General features: G+C 45.1%; 1 protein-coding gene across 2 annotated transcripts in view; it reads left to right on the top strand.

The window, feature by feature from the left end:
- LOC137430847 (inactive tyrosine-protein kinase transmembrane receptor ROR1) overlaps window positions 1–17,021 on the top strand; it is a 290,148-nt gene that overhangs the window by 259,592 nt on the left and 13,535 nt on the right. The window contains exons 9-10 of one of the 2 annotated variants that reach the window (XM_078779503.1): window positions 8,394–8,594; window positions 11,956–12,093. In XM_078779503.1, coding sequence (XP_078635629.1) covers window positions 8,394–8,594; window positions 11,956–12,093 — 339 coding nt within the window. Of the gene's footprint in view, window positions 1–8,390; window positions 8,595–11,955; window positions 12,094–17,021 lie in introns of both variants that reach the window. The other variant, XM_078779501.1, reaches the window with a different exon arrangement.

Raw genomic sequence — 17,021 nt, 5'->3', positions numbered from 1 at the left:
TAAGCAAAAAGAGCAGTCACGGGTATTTACAGTGGACATGAAAAAGCAGGTAACACAGTGCAAATTACTAGCTTATACTGACTTAGTTTACTACCCAGGACAGCACGAACAGAACAAACTCACGTACACAAATGGATGGAAGGGTAGGAATCGTTTGGAGGGATGAGCAGGTGGGATCACAGGGCACAGCAAGCAGGTCCACTCCGGGCGGGAAGCGAGGAGCCGGCAGCTCCTTGTATTCGGCTTCACAGCGCACGCCGGCAGGGTCACTCGGCTGGTTGAAACGGGGCTGGCTGAAGCAGCTCTTTGTCAAAGGCTTTTCGTATCTCTCACGCAACTCCGGTGCAACTCTGAACTCTCTCCCAGTGGACTGCCAACCCTCTTACGCACCTGGACTCATCTGCCGTATCCCTCGTGTAGCTTGTCCCAGCGATCGTCGCACCCTTCTCTCATACCTTCAGCGCGGGTCTGACACGCCCTCCTCGGTTTTGGTACCGCCCTCCCCCCCCGTGCTCTGTTTCGTGACCTTGTATGGTAATCCCACGGGCTTGTCTCCTTATTTGGGCATGGCGCCGACGGCACGCCCCTCGTGGCGAGCCACGGGCTTGTTTCCTTATTTGGGCATGGGGCTGAACAGCCCCGCCCTTCGTGGCGCGCCCTGGGCTTGCCTCTCCCTGGCGACCCCGCCCCTCCTGTTCAAACAGAGCACGGAGCACATATTCACTATCGCAGCGAAATGAGAGGGCGTGCACCCCACGCTTGTGAACTGCTTTACCCACAGATGGAGAGTTTGGCTGGGAAATGGAATTATTGAAGGGGAGCTATTCTTAATTGATTCGGTGCAATGGAGTATTATTTTAATGGAAGACGAGGCCTTACCCTAAAACACATAATAAGATATAAGCTACTGAACAAGGGTTTTATCGTGTCCTTCAATGTGGTGTTTCATGGAATAACTACCGGGACGCCCTTGTTACCTTTACACAACTCTGGAGGCAGGAGGGGCCATATTCAACAATGTTCATCACCATTTCCAATATAATACAACACAATCAAAAAAATGCAATCCTCATATCCGCAACACTGCACCCTCCTCCTCTTAGGCACGTCCCGGGCCTATAACTTTAATTTAGTGTGACACGTAGGTGTAGTTCCCTCTACTTTTAACCTGACCCTGAGTGCGGCAGTTTTAAAACATAAATAAATGTGTCCCGCTGCTCCATTGCACCCTGCCTAACAGACTCACGCCCACAGTTAACCGAATTGCGGAATGGTCTTCAAACTACACACTGACAGTGGGGAGCATTATTTACAATTGACGCTACTTTTATTTACAAGACTAACCCAGGACCTGTGATTGTTCTTTCTGGGGGGGAGACAGTCTGCTCTGCATCAATGCACCATGAAAGCACCCAAAAAAAACGCACCAAAGCACCCTCAAGCACCAATCGGTGCAGTCACCATAGTTCATGAATGTTCAATAATAAAAATAACCAAACAACCCCTAACCCTGCAGGTGGTCTCTTGCTCTTCGGCTCCCTCTGCTGGCTATTATTATTTGTTCTTCCAGATGTTGTCTTTTCCTTTGCTGGCGGCCCATTTGCAATAAAATGCACCCAACGTGTCCATTTTTATTTATTTTATTTATGGCCCACAGGGCCGACTAGTGTGGTTCACCTGTGGGGCATCGGTGCCCTGTGATCAAGGTCCGCCAGCAAGATTTCGGGCCCTCATGGCCGGTTCCAGCAGAGGGGCCACGCCCCAACCCATGGGGTCCATCAGTGGTGCTCGGCCACAGACATGTGGTCCATAATGTGGTGCATCGATGCAGACAGCTGGTTCTGGGAGTTCCGGGCGCACAATGGCCGACTCACGCACGCTCCCCTCGGCGCCCAATGGCGCACAGGTCATGTGGGAGACAAAAGGGGGGAGAGACAGATGAGCGAGGGGTAAGGTCACAAGGGTACACATCAATAAGGCAATGCAGGGCAAAATGCGTACGGAGAGCGAAGTGAGAAAGCTCATCCCTACCGTACGTCACCCCCCCTGTCACCTACACTACCCTTGCCCTCACCCAATATTTACAAAAATCTACACATTTACAAATTCGTCGCTACTGTCACGTCTTCCCCATATTTCTTCTATACCAAATTCGTTCCCACAATCCCTCGAGCCAAAATTTGCCATCACCCAAATTCATCATCAATCCTCATAAGGAGGAAGAGATGGAACATCAAGCACAATGTCACACCCACGTCATGATGCGTCTCACCATCCAAACATTTGCATCAAAAATAATTAAACAACCTGGCATGGTGTGGAGGTACGTCATCTCAGGTGAGTGCATGTAGATGGTGCAAGGAGATTCTTCATCCTAACTATCCTCTAAATGACTTTAACACACTTTACTCTACCCGGGGTCTCTCCCTGCCAATCCATTGGCCAACTTACACTATGGGTTCTAAAAACCAATTCCCATTGACCAAACTGTGGTGCTTCTCAATTTGGGGTCTCACTCCCCCGATTCATCTCCCTGTGCCCTTGCACAATTTCTGGGCTGGGTCGTGTAGCTCTCCCAGCAGGTCTACCCACCTGCACACCTCCACCACTGTAGTTGCCACCCGAGCTTACCTAGCTCCTCACCCTAACCTAACTAACTGGGGAAGGCCCCTCCTGGCTCTGTCACCCCTTGGTGCCCTCTGGCACTGGGCTACCCGGGTCCGTCCTCCGGATCCTCGGGCCCCATCCACAACAACTACTACCGGCTCCCAGAGCCCACCTGCGGCCTCACCTGGCCGACATCCTCACAGTGGTGGTGCCCAAACCAACTACACACACTAACAGGCTACACGCCCAGCCATTTCCACAACACTAATGCACCCATCCAAATACCATTCTTTCACCTCGCACCACAGATGCCAATATCCAACCACAATTTAACTGTACCCTCTACCTAACACTTACACTACCCTCCCCGGGTATTCGTGATGGGGGTCCATCCTTCCCCCATTCACACCTTCGCACCATCCACTCCACTCCATAGTTTCCATCATACTTACTCCACGACCATCCATTCCAATACTCCATATATTCCATACCATTTATTCCATACAACCATTCTCCATTCACCTGTTCTTCATACCTGTTGTTGCACACCTGTGCACTCACACCTGGTGCCACCTGCACCATCCTTCCTTCCTGGACCATTCGGTCAACACAACACACATCACCATCACCATCACTCAAACACTGCTCCATCCACCTGTTCAGTTGCACACCTGTGCAATCACACCTGTTCCTCACACACTTTTCACAATACACTTCTATATCCACCTCCAACACTCACACGGCATCATCTAACTACCTGTTGCCCTGCTAACTTAGTGCTCCCCGTCTTCCCTTTAAACTAAGCACATACCACGTCATTATAATCCACACTAATCTACCTGCGTCCCCACTGCAGGTATCAGTCACTAACTAACCTTAACGTTACCTAATGTCATCTTCTAGGTCCCTACACATTATCCAAGCCCTCCCTCGGCGAGCTTACACTGCCATAAACCCCATAAACTAGTGCTCCTTTGCCCCCCCCTGTGAGGGATGGTGGATTGGTCATCCCACCACATCGGGGACGTTCCACTATAAATTTTGCTCACCAAATTCCAACCAATCAAAAATTTGCCAATCACTACCAATCCTCTGCCAATCATCACTGCCAATCCTTTGCCAATCATCAAATTTTGCCTTTTTCTAATTTTGGGTCCAAAACACTAACCTCATCACCCGTCTACTTACTAGATCCTCTCGGTGCGCCAATTCACTTCTAAAGCTCGGCTTCGTACAGCCGAGCAATGAATGCGGGTTCTTTGGTGCCGGCGGCTGGATGCGTCCGGCACTCGGTGCAGGGAAGGATGCTTACCCGGGCCGAGATCCCATGCACCACCTCGGCACGGAGCCATCCAATTGCCCGATCTCGACCTGCCGGAACGCCTCAATAAAAAGGGGTCGCCCTGACGACCCTTCCTATCGGACTGCCCGTTCCGCCTAGCGGAGCACGGACGCGGCCGTTCCAAGCGCGGCCCAGCGTGGATCACGTACGGCGGTCCTTTCGAACCCGCCGTGGTTCGGATCCCCGCTGGTCCTCGCCACACGCGAAACCCGGCACGCACCGAGGGCCCGATTCGGCTAAATGTCGTTCTAACCGCTAACCCGGTTACCGTCGATGCCTCACCTGCATGCTTACACCCCGCAGCCCGTTCTTTGCTCATACATCCAGCTGTTCCCATGCTCCTCGTCATTGCACCTTCTCTTACACACCCAGGTGCACTCATTCCGCTCACAGACTTGGTCACACACCTGACCACCGAACACCTTGGCACACATTCGTCGTTCGCACACCTCACCAACACACCTCTTCACGCCCCCTCCTCGGTCACCTCCTCTGTGACAACCACAGGTGTGCTCTCACTCGCACACCCAACCACGTGTCTCACTACCAATTCCAGCGTGCATTCCCACACACGCTCTACCATTCCAGGTGTGCTTCCTTCCATTCCAGGTGTACTTCCTCTCTCACCTGTCACAACCAACTCACGCTCCGTGTCACTCTTACCACTTTTACTACCACTCTTGACAACGCACTCACCCTTACTCTCGACAGCGCACTCTTTCCTCACGCACCTGTCCGTTACACACCTTTCTCGCGCACCCTCTTGCGCACACTCTCCCGTTACATCCTCTGTAACACTCACCACAGGCGTGCATTCTCCCTTACTCTCGAGCGCGCACTCTTTCCTCATGCACCCGTCCGTTACACACCTTTCTCGCGCACACTCTTGTGCACACTCTCCCGTTACACCCTCTGTAACACTCACCACAGGCGTGCATTCTCCCTTACTCTTGACCACGCACTCTTTCCTCATGCACCCGTCCGTTACACACCTTTCTCGCGCACACTCTTGTGCACACTCTCCCGTTACACCCTCTGTAACACTCACCACACCGCGCTTCCATGTGCTCCCTCGCACACGCGCTACGACCGACTCACTCTCGACGGCACCCTCACTCCTCGGCACGCACTTTTTTCTCACACACCCCAGAGTCGGACATTCTCGCACACCTCCTCTTTCCACACACTCCGGACCAGTCATACACCTCACTATTGGTCCCTCACGAACACCCGGGTCCAAAGCAACCCCCAAGCCGACTGAAGCTCCCCTCACATCATGTACATTTCCTCGTATATCGCCACTCACCTTGGCACCTCGTCTTCGCACCTCCTTCGCCACCTGCAAACTCTTTATGTGGTTAGTGAGCACAACATCACGATTTGAGCACCGACCTTGAACATATTCCATCACTTCCTCCTTTATCTCCCTCTTAGTTTCTGTCCGTCCCTTCTTAATTTCACTCACCTCTTCTTCCACTTCCTCTAATTTTTGCTTCACCTCTTTTATTTCCCGGTGCGTCTCCTCAAGTTCGTCCTCTAAGGCTATCTTGACCGTCTCTATGTGCGTCCTCACCTGCCGGTCCTTCGTCTCCATTATCTCTGTCACCTCGTCCAACCTCATTGTCAGTCCCTCACGTACCATCTGACATTGCCTCTGGGTCACTATTAAGTCATTTTAAATTTATTTTTGTGTCGCTTTCAACCCTCCTAGTACTGCAGTGTTCCTTTGAACCTGCTCCGTTAGTTCTTTTTGTCCCTCCGTCAGCTGTTCCACCTCCTCCGTCAGGTCCTCTATTCCCCCTTGTAACTTTGCCGTCCCATTTCTCACCTCTTTTTCCATACGCTTTTCACCTCGCTTTACCTCCTCGCGTACCCCCGAGACCTCCTCGCGTACCCCCGAGACCTCCTCACTTACACCTCGTCATATCTCCTCTTTCATCTCCTCCCTCTCTTTTGTAGATGCCGCCCTCATCTGTCCCAATTCATCCCTCTGAGCATCCAGTTTGGTTTCTACCCCGATTTTCACCTCCTCTATCTGCTCTCCCATTTGTTTAATTTCTCGGGCGGATTGCTCCCCTATCTCCCGCAATTTGTCTTCCATCCTATTTTCTAACCCCATTAACCCATTTTTCACCCCCTCTATCTGATTCTCCTGGGCAGCCATTCTATTTTCCACCCCCGTTAACCCATTCTTTACCTCTTTTATCCCGTTGTCTAACCCCTCAAATTTCTTGTCTAATCCCTCACCGGTACCCCTCGCTTCATCCCTCATTACCCCCAATTGCTCACCCTGAGCATCCATCCGGTTCCCCATTTCGCTCCCCAATCGCTCACTATCAGTCCTCGCTTCGTCCCTCATTCGCTCACTATCAGCCCTCAATCCCACAATTTGGTTTCCCAACCGCTCACTCTGAGCCCTCGCTTCGTCCCTTATTTGCTCACTATTCTTGTCCATAAGGGCCTTCATTTGTATCATAAAAAGGTTCAAATCCACCGGTGGCGCTGCTACGGTCGCGGGCGCGGCAAAATTTGGTGCCGCTACACCCACGTGCGCGAGGACGCCATTTTGTGCGCCTGATACCCCCTCAACCACATCCTCCATATACATTTCCCCGAGGTCCTGGGTCGATTCTACCTCGTTTATCTCTCCCACCGGCATCCCGTCGCCTTGACCAGCCATGGCGCGATTTCAAAATTCGGGTTTTGCTTTAAAACACAAATTTCCAGCAGCTCGTAATTTTGAGCGCGTTAAGCGCGCTTCGGGTCCGATCCGACACTTCTGACACCAATTGTTACGGTCCGCGGATATGGATGTTGTTTGCCAAGCGAAGGCACCGCGGCCGAACAGTTGTTCCCCGACTCACCCAGACGTTGGCCGTATCGCGCCACCGCTATTCAATCGGGAAAAGACTAAGATGACGAATGCAAAGAGGAAGAAGAAGACGTACAGAAGAGTAACGGGGTTTATTATTATTTACACACACATAAGCAAAAAGAGCAGTCACAGGTATTTACAGCGGACATGAAAAAGCAGGTAACACAGTGCAAATTACTAGCTTATACTGACTTAGTTTACTACCCAGGACAGCACGAACAGAACAAACTCACGTACGCAAATGGATGGAAGGGTAGGAATCGTTTGGAGGGATGAGCAGGTGGGATCACAGGGCACAGCGAGCAGGTCCACTCTGGGCGGGAAGCGAGGAGCCGGCACGTCCTTGTATTCGGCTTCACAGCGCACGCCAGCAGGGTCACTTGGCTGGTTGAAACGGGGCTGGCTGAAGCGGCTCTTTGTCAAAGGCTTTTCGTATCTCTCACGCAACTCCGGTGCAACTCTGAACTCTCTCCCGGTGGACTGCCAACCCTCTTACGCACCTGGACTCATCTGCCGTATCCCTCGTGTAGCTTGTCCCAGCGATCGTCGCACCCTTCTCTCATACCTTCAGCGCGGGTCTGACACGCCCTCTTCGGTTTTGGTACCGCCCTCCCCCCCGTGCTCTGTTTCGTGACCTTGTATGGTAATCCCACGGGCTTGTCTCCTTATTTGGGCATGGCGCCGACGGCACGCCCCTCGTGGCGAGCCACGGGCTTGTTTCCTTATTTGGGCATGGGGCTGAACATCCCTGCCCTTCGTGGCGCGCCCTGGGCTTGCCTCTCCCTGGCGACCCCGCCCCTCCTGTTCAAACAGAGCACGGAGCACATATTCACTATCGCAGCAAAATGAGAGGGCGTGCACCCCACGCTTGTGAACTGCTTTACCCACAGATGGAGAGTTTGGCTGGGAAATGGAATTATTGAAGGGGAGCTATTCTTAATTGATTCGGTGCAATGGAGTATTATTTTAATGGAAGACAAGGCCTTACCCTAAAACACATAATAAGATATAAGCTACTGAACAAGGGTTTTATCGTGTCCTTCAATGTGGTGTTTCATGGAATAACTACCGGGACGCCCTTTTTACCTTTACACAACTCTGGAGGCAGGAGGGGCCATATTCAACAATGTTCATCACCATTTCCAATATAATACAACACAATCAAAAAAATGCAATCCTCCTCCTACCGAGTATATATTTATCCGAGTATATATTTTATGAGTACATATCCTCCTACCGAGTATATATTTATCCGAGTATATATTTTATGAGTGTATATCCTCCTACCGAGTATATATTTATCCGAGTATATATTTTATGAGTATATATCCTCCTACCGAGTATATATTTATCCGAGTATATATTTTATGAGTATATATCCTCCTACCGAGTATATATTTATCCGAGTATATATTTTATGAGGGATGCTCTAATTTTATGAGTACATATCCTCCTACCGAGTATATATTTATCCGAGTATATATTTTATGAGGGATGCTCTAATTTTATGAACTATCTCACTTGCATTCCTGTCTGTGTCGCCCCTCTCATTGCATCGAACCTCAGCAGCAATGCAAGCTACGAGAGCTCCCTCCCTCCTGTGTCCAGCTCTTGGAGGAGATAGGTGAGGTTCCTTTTGGGAAGGTCTTTCGAGGACTTCTTCTACCACCATCCAACCCACATTCTGTCAACTCAGTCACTTCAAACTCCATTCCACAGTCAATTGCAGTCAAGACTTTGCGGGACCCAACGGATGCTCATCTTTGGCAGGTGCCCAATCACTATAACACTAGCTTCTTCACTTGAGAGCCAAGTGCTCAGTAACTTTGGTATTCTGGTTGCTCTAAAAGCATTACGCACCCATTGGTAGATGAGGAAAGGGTATCCAGCCACCCTTAATGGAAGTTGTAAATCATTGGCAAGAGTTTGTGACACAATGAGGTAAATACAGTAACAAAATGGTGCGGGAGAGCTTGCTTGGGGCGGTGCACCTGAAAAAGCAAACTGCAGGCATCCTATGGTGACCACAAGGATTACATAAATAAAAGGATAATGGTAAATTAGTCTTAATGGTGAAGGCCGATAGGGGCGAACATTCATATAGGGTAGGAGTGAGTTTGAGGTGTTGTGTCAGAGCTACGTCAAAAATCAGGGTGCATGGTAGATGAGAGCGATTCATTTTCTCACCTTATGAAAGAAAGGGAGAGTCATAGTTCAGGAGTTAAAAGTCAAAGGCAGTGGGACTGGAAGTAAAAAATAAAAAGCAAAAAGACCTCTTAACAAAATAGACCTGTAAGAACTCTTAAGACCCTTTAGACCCCTAATACGTCAAAACCTTTAAAGAACCTTTAGACCTCAAGACCCTTAATGCCCTTTAGACCTCAAATATCCTTAAGACCCCTAAGACACTTTAAGACACCCAAGATCCTCAAGACATCCAAGACCCCTTTCACCTTTAAGACACTTTTGACACGAGACACTTTTAGATCCCTTCTCCCTTTAAACATTTTATACCCTTTAGACCCTTAGAACCTTTAGACCTTTGCACTCCATAAATCTCTTTAAACCCCTTGGACCTAAACACAATTTAGACCCCTTACACCCTTCAGACAGATTAGACTGTTTGGTCCTTTAACCATTTAGAGCTTCAGACCACTTCGACCTTTTTAGACACTCTTTACGTGCTTGAGGAATGAGACCCTTTCGACCCCTGAGACACTTACTACAATTGGAATATAACGGTAACCTTTAGATCTTTAGACCATCGAGAACCTTTTAAGCGTCCATCACACAAACATCTATACTCTATAGTCTATAGTCTTCTTGCAAACACGCACACACACACACACACACACACACACACACACACACACACACACACACACACACACACGCACACACACACACACACACACACGTCTTTTTTTTTCTCTACTTTCTCTTTGCAGCATGTAATGCACAAAGTCGATCCACCCAGGGGGTGGTACTCTGCTGATATATACACTACATGGCCAAAAGTATGCGGACACCCCTTCTAATTCGTGGATTCGGCTGTTTGAGCCACACCCAATGCTGACAGGTATATATAATTGAGCACTCAGCCATGCAATCTCCATAGACAAACATTGGCAGTGGAATGAGCCGTACTGAAGAGCTCAGTGACTTTCAACGTGGCACCGTCATAGGATGCCACCTTTCCAACAAGTCAGTTCGTCAAATTTCTGCCCTGCTAGAGCTGCCCCAGTCAACTGTAAGTGCTGTTATTGTGAAGTGGAAACGTTTAGGAGCAACAACAGCTCAGCCGCGAGGTGGTAGGCCACACAAGCTCATAGAACAGGACCGACGAGTGCTGAAGTGCACAGCATGCAAAAATCGTCTGGCCTCAGTTGCAACACTTACTATCGAGTTCCAAACTGCCTCTGGAAGCAACGTCAGCACAACAACTGTTTGTCGGGAGCTTCATGAAATGTGTTTCCACAGTGGAAATGCGTTCTTTGGAGTGATGTATCGCGCTTCACCATCTGGCCATCCGACGGACGAATCTGGGTTTGGCAGATGCCAGGAGATCGCTACCTGCCCGAAAGCATAGTGCCAACTGTAAAGTTTGGTGAAGGAGGAATAATGCTGTTTTTTGTTGTCTGGGGCTGTTTTTCATGGCTCGGGCTGGGCCCCTTAGTTCCAGTGAAGGGAAATCTTCATGCGACAGCATACAATGACATTCTAGACGATTGTATGCTTCCAACTTTGAAGCAACAGTTTGGGGAAGGACCTTTCCTGTTTCAGCATCACTATGGCCCCGTGCACAATGCGAGGTCCATACAGAAATGATTTTTCGAGATCGGTGTAGAAGAACTTGACTGGCCCACACAGAGCCCTGACCTCAACCCCATCGATAACCTTTGGGATGAATTGGAACGCCGACTGCGAGCCAGGCCTAATTGCCCAACATCAGTGCGCGACCTCACTAATTCTCTTGTGGCTGAATGGAAGCAAATCCCCGCAGCAATGTTATAACATCTAGTGGAAAGCCTTCCCAGAAGAGTGGAGGTTGTTATAGCAGCAAAGGGGGGGACCAACTCCATATTAATGGCCATGATTTTGGAATGAGATGTTCAAGGAGCTCATGCAGCTGTGATGTTCGGGTGTCCACATACTTTTTGGTCATGTGGTGTGTATGTGTATACACACACAAACACACACACACACGTTACAGTGTAACTCCCTCCGAACTGAGAGTGGTGAGAGTGATGGAACCGAGTCCCATACAGCCCTTGCTGCATTGTACTGGAAGCGATAAGTGTCACATGTCATGCAACATATTATCTCTCACCACCAAGCACAAACTGGAGTCATGATTGCATGCGGCCAGGAGCAATGATGATAAATAATGACGTTCTCCAAGCTGAGATGAATGCCCTGACGTCACCGCCACAACACACATGAAGTCTGCCGCTCACAGAGGTTCTCTCTCACAGTGCTAATTACAAAGATGTTCAATGTAATTTGAGTCAGATGCTGTCACAAGTGAATGAAAAGTGCAGTTATCGACTGGTTTCAGCCTTGTTAGGACAACAAGGGCAAAACTGGTCAGTAACTTTACTTTTTTTCAGCTAGTTTATAGTTTTCAGCTTTTCTTGTTTATGGGTTGGGAGTGGGAAGTGGAGGGGGTGTCATTTCCACTTTATTCCCTTTAAACTTCTTTCCACAACAGATTGTGCACTTTCCAGGAGTTCCCAGTTGAAGGCAGATCTTATTCTCCACCAACGCCTTCAGCAGTAGAATAAAAGCCAAGCAATGTATTTTGTCCGATTTGACTTGATTTCGATTTTTATTTGGATTGTAGATTGTAGACTTGTCGAACATGGAGAAACTTCATGCAATGTATTCTTTTTTTCCTGTGATCTGCTGAAAAGTGTCTGTGTTTGTATGTCTGCATATTGAGCTGCTGCACTTTAATACAGCAGAAATATGGTACAGACATAATAAAGCACAACTAACCCCTTCTCCACATGCTCCATGAAAGCCCAGCTGAGGGTATCTAAATTTCCTTTCTGATCACCATAAGGGGAAGGTGGTAAACGTGGAGCACCAGGTGAACAATTTAAAGCAGATATCCTTTCTGCACCTGTAGGAGTTTCTCCATGAAGCTCGGCTGATGGCAAACCTGGTGCACCCCAACATCTGCTGCCTCGTTGGTGTCGTGTCATTAACACAACAGCCAGTTCCTGGGCCTGGATCTATGTCTACTCCCCAGTCTCCATTGCAACAGGTGAGTTCTTTTGCATATGGACACATTATATGATTACCTCTGCCACCGAAGGTGGATGGAGGTTATGTTTTCACCCGTTTGTCTGTCTGTCTGTCTGTCTGTTTGTCTGTGAACAAGATATCTCAAAAAGTTATGGGAGGATTTGGTCAAAATTTGGAGGACAGGTTGGGTGTGTGACATGACCGAATTGATTCAATTTTGGTGAAGATCTGAATATGGATTCGGATACGAGAATTAAATAATTTTTGAGTGATTCTTCACCATTGAGAGATCGGGCGAAAAGCGATATATAACATGATATTTAAAAAAGTTGTGGACGAGTTATGACTAAACTTGGTGGACGAGTTGGTTATGTGACAAGAACAAGCGGTTAGATTTTGCTTCAGGTCCGAATCCAGATCCGAATCCAGATCCGGCCTATCATTGGGTTACAAAACGTAAACTGTTCAGCCTGGTGGAGGTTTGCTCTCCACCGAGTGCCGTTCTAGTTGTGATTTTGATTGTGGGGCTATTTGGGACACTCTTTGAAGGACCTTATTTAATGAAAACTCATATTATTGCACATCCTATTGGGCTTTGGTGAATTTTTGACTGTTGTTTAATGTACAATCTGCTATTCATTTTTGAAAAAATAGAGAAAATTAATAGCTTTCTGCCAAAGGAAATATAAAGGAACATCATGGCAAACAAAGAACAGCTCATACTCCCTGGTCTGATGGCCGCTGACAGCCCTGGATAAACACAACCTGCAAATGGTTGTGAGGTTCCGCGTTGTTTACATGAAATTGTCAGTATATATTTGACCATTATGCACCATAATTTTGGGCCAGGGTCTAATATAATGCACTGCGGGAAATCTCTAACCAAGGTAATCCGTTTATTTCCAATAATATTGTAAATTAAAAAGAATCTCAGAGTGTTGTAAATAGTGAGGTATATGTGAGTAAAAAGCTCAGATCGCCACGGTGCTCCAGTTGTCACAGGCAAACTTCAATTAAAGTTTCAGGTGCTGGCCTGAAGGATATGTTTAATTAATTGATCGCTGCCATTTCACCTTAAGTCCTAATGCTATGTCCATCGACTTACATCCACCAACAAGACTGCACGCTCCCCATTCAGCACATACAAATCAGATGGCCACATTAGAAAGCTTGTCCGCCATCGCCATTCCGGGCAACTGGGCTCGGAGAACCCGGATGTGTCTGGATGTGTTTTCATGTGAAAACTCTGGAAAGTTTTTGCTCTAATTCACTAGGTCCACATTATTAACTCGGTCTCCATGACTTTTTCAGTGTTACATGTATTTACGTTCTCCGCTAAAGGTACAGTATCGTACACTGCAGTGGGAATGAAGGAAAATGGTGAAGGAAAGTTTGGAAATTATTAATTAAATAATGGATTTCATCGAATCCAATAAATGTATTGTACATATTATACAATAAATGTATTATACAATAAATGTATTATAAATGTAATGTAAATGTGTCATGTAATGTAAATGTAATGTAAATGTAAATGTAAATACAATCACTGTAAAATAAATGTATTATACAATAAATGTATTATAAATGCAATGTAAATGTGTCATGTAATGTAAATGTAATGTAAATGTAAATGTAAATACAATCACTGTAAAATAAATGTATTACACAATACAGTAAATGTATTATAAATGCAATGTAAATGTAATGTAAATGTAAATACAATAAATGTATTATAAATGCAATGTAAATGTGTCATGTAATGTAAATGTAAATGTAAATACAATCACTGTAAAATAAATGTATTATACAATACAGTAAATGTATTATAAATGCAATGTAAATGTAATGTAAATGTAAATACAATAAATGTATTATAAATGTAATGTAAATGTGTCATATAATGTAAATGTAATGTAAATGTAATGAAAATGTAATGTAAATGTAAATGTAAATACAATAAATGTAAAATAAATGTATTATACAATAAATGTATTATAAATGTAATGTAAATGTAATGTAAATGTGTCATATAATGTAAATGTAATGTAAATGTAATGAAAATGTAATGTAAATGTAAATGTAAATACAATAAATGTAAAATAAATGTATTATACAATAAATGTATTATAAATGTAATGTAAATGTAATGTAAATGTGTCATATAATGTAAATGTAATGTAAATGTAATGAAAATGTAATGTAAATGTAAATGTAAATACAATAAATGTAAAATAAATGTATTATACAATAAATGTATTTACATTCTCTGCTAAAGGTACAGTATCGTACACTGCCGTGGGAATGAAGGAAAATGGTGAAGGAAAGTTTGGAAATTATTAATTAAATAATGGATTTCATCGAGTCCAATAACCCAGTGATTCCTAGCGATTCCCAGTGATTCCCAGTGATTCCCTGTGAAATGATTAATGTAAAATCATATCCAGCATTATGTGATGTTACACTCAATTTGAGGTAGAAATTATGAGATAATTAATTGATACTAGCTGAGTATCCGCCCTACGGGCAATCATGTTCCAAGTGTGCAACACATTTTTGTGCTATCTCTTGTTGAGGATATTATTATTATTATTATTATTATTATTATTATCATTATTATATATCACATCATCACTCTGGGTTTACCGAAGAAGTCTTGAACACTTTTGATATTTTTGCCTGTGGAGAAAAACAGTCGCTGGTATTCACGGGGCCTCTACACTAAGGGCGTTTCCCGGAGCAACAACATTCCTGTAACTCGTCTCCGAAGTGATTGAAAAAAAAGCCGGCTGTCTGGCACGGCCAGGCTATAAGGGTAATATTTATTGCGATATCATTATGACTGACATATTGAACCAATAGATCTAAACATCAATCAATAGGCTTATTCTTTCTGTCAGTTTGAATGTCCCGACGATTTTATCTTAAACTACTCGACGAGGAACCATAAAAGATCTTTGTCTGAGGACTTCCGGTTGCATATTATTCCTTTATTATGAATGACCATGGCCTTATGTGGTTTATTTTATTTTGTCTTTTTGCTCACATAACGGCAATCTTTACTGAAGAACCGTGAGATAACACAATCTCGTGAGATTTTGAATTAAATTCAGTTTTATTGTGAATTAATTTCAACTTATTGATTAAAGATTATTATGAATAAACTTTAAACTTTGCTTTTTTTATATTTACTTTTAACATTCTTAATTACTAACAGGAACAGGAATTTTAAATCAGACTCTTGTAATGGTATCGAGTGTTCTCTCTGAGTCTGCGAGATTGACGATTCAAATCCCAATCGCGTCATACCAAAGACTCTTAATGGTCCGGGCTGTTTCCTTGCTCGACGTTCAGTATTTAAAACGGATAGAGTACCGGTACTGATAATAGCGTGCAGGCTTTAACAGGCCTAATGACCTCCAACTGCATCGAAGTTCCTTGTAAAGGAACTCTTATTATTATGATGATGATTATTATTACTAGTACCGACTGCAAAGCCGCAATGAGCCGGCGAAGCCAAAGCCTCTTGCCACTATTTTACCCATCACTATGGCATCAGTAGGTTAGGTAGTTGGTAGTAGGTAGGTGTAGTAGGTACCGTACCTGGTAAGACTTGGTAAAAGAGAAGAGCAGACAGTCCTACCCAATACCTGCATACAATAAATGTCACAAGAAGCTTAAGGAAGTAACTATATGATGTGCTAGCTTAAGGCCTATTTTAAGAAATTTTAACTGGGCTTAACATACGTTTTCACAGTATGTGTGTAGTCTTCTAACTTCAGTCGCTGTCAGGACTGGTTCTCTCCGGGCACGGCAGCTTCCTCCACCAGAAGACGTTAGCTTGCAGTGATTAATTCGGTGAATTCCGTCTCAACTTCGGATATTTCCGGCCGTGAAAAACTATCCGTATTTCTAAACTAAATATGTAAACCGCTTATACCGTATTTATGGCCGTGAAAAACTATCCGTATTTCTAAACTAAATATGTAAACCGCTTATACCGTATTTCTGGCCGTGAAAAACTATCCGTATTTCTAAACTAAATATGTAAACCGCTTATACCATATTTCCGGCCGTGAAAAACTATCCGTATTTCTAAACTAAATATGTAAACCGCTTATACCGTATTTCTGGCCGTGAAAAACTATCCGTATTTCTAAACTAAATATGTAAACCGCTTATACCGTATTTCTGGCCGTGAAAAACTATCCCCGACGGCCACGAGATTTCTAAAAAATAATTCTTCGTCAATTTTTGAATATTTGACGCCGTTTTCACCCTCCGAAACACATAATAAGCTTTTTAAAAATATTTTTTCAAATGCTCGAATCTCATTGGTTCTGGTGTTTGGTGACGATTTTCGTTGAAGATAACGAGGTTGGTCTTAACGTATTTTAATTACAAATTAGAGGTGCATTAGATTGTGAATCAAACAAAGACGGGTGAAACAAACTCCTATTTAACTTTTTCGCAATTGTTTTATGCAAACTTCCGCATCCGGTCGATGGCGGCCTCCAGTGCGTGATTTGGTTTTAGAAATATTTTTGCAAATGCTCGACTCTCATTGGGTCCGGTGTTTGGTGACGCGTTTCGTTGAAGATAACCAGGCCCGTGCGACCCGAGGTTGGTCTTAAAGTATTTTAATAATAAATTAGAGGTGCATAAGATTGTGAATCAAACAAAGACGGGTGAAAGAAACTCCTATTGAACGTTTTCAATTTGTTATGCATACTTCCGCATCCGCAAGATGGCGGCCTCCAATGCGCTTCAGAATTCTCAAGCCAAGGCATAATCAGGTTTTCGACATAAGACGTACGCGTTTATTGACAATCCCGGCTTCGCCAGCTATTATTGGCAATCCCGGCTTCGCCAGCTATTATTATTATCATTATTATTTTTATTAGTATTATGAGGGAAACCGAATTATTTTGGGACATCGGGTCTTTT

The sequence above is a fragment of the Myxine glutinosa genome, chromosome 1 (assembly GCF_964187855.1).
Source record: "Myxine glutinosa chromosome 1, kmMyxGlut1.1, whole genome shotgun sequence".
NCBI lineage: Eukaryota > Metazoa > Chordata > Myxini > Myxiniformes > Myxinidae > Myxine > Myxine glutinosa.
Note: the sequence above shows the minus strand (reverse complement) of the source record. Positions and strands in the feature narration are given on the sequence as shown.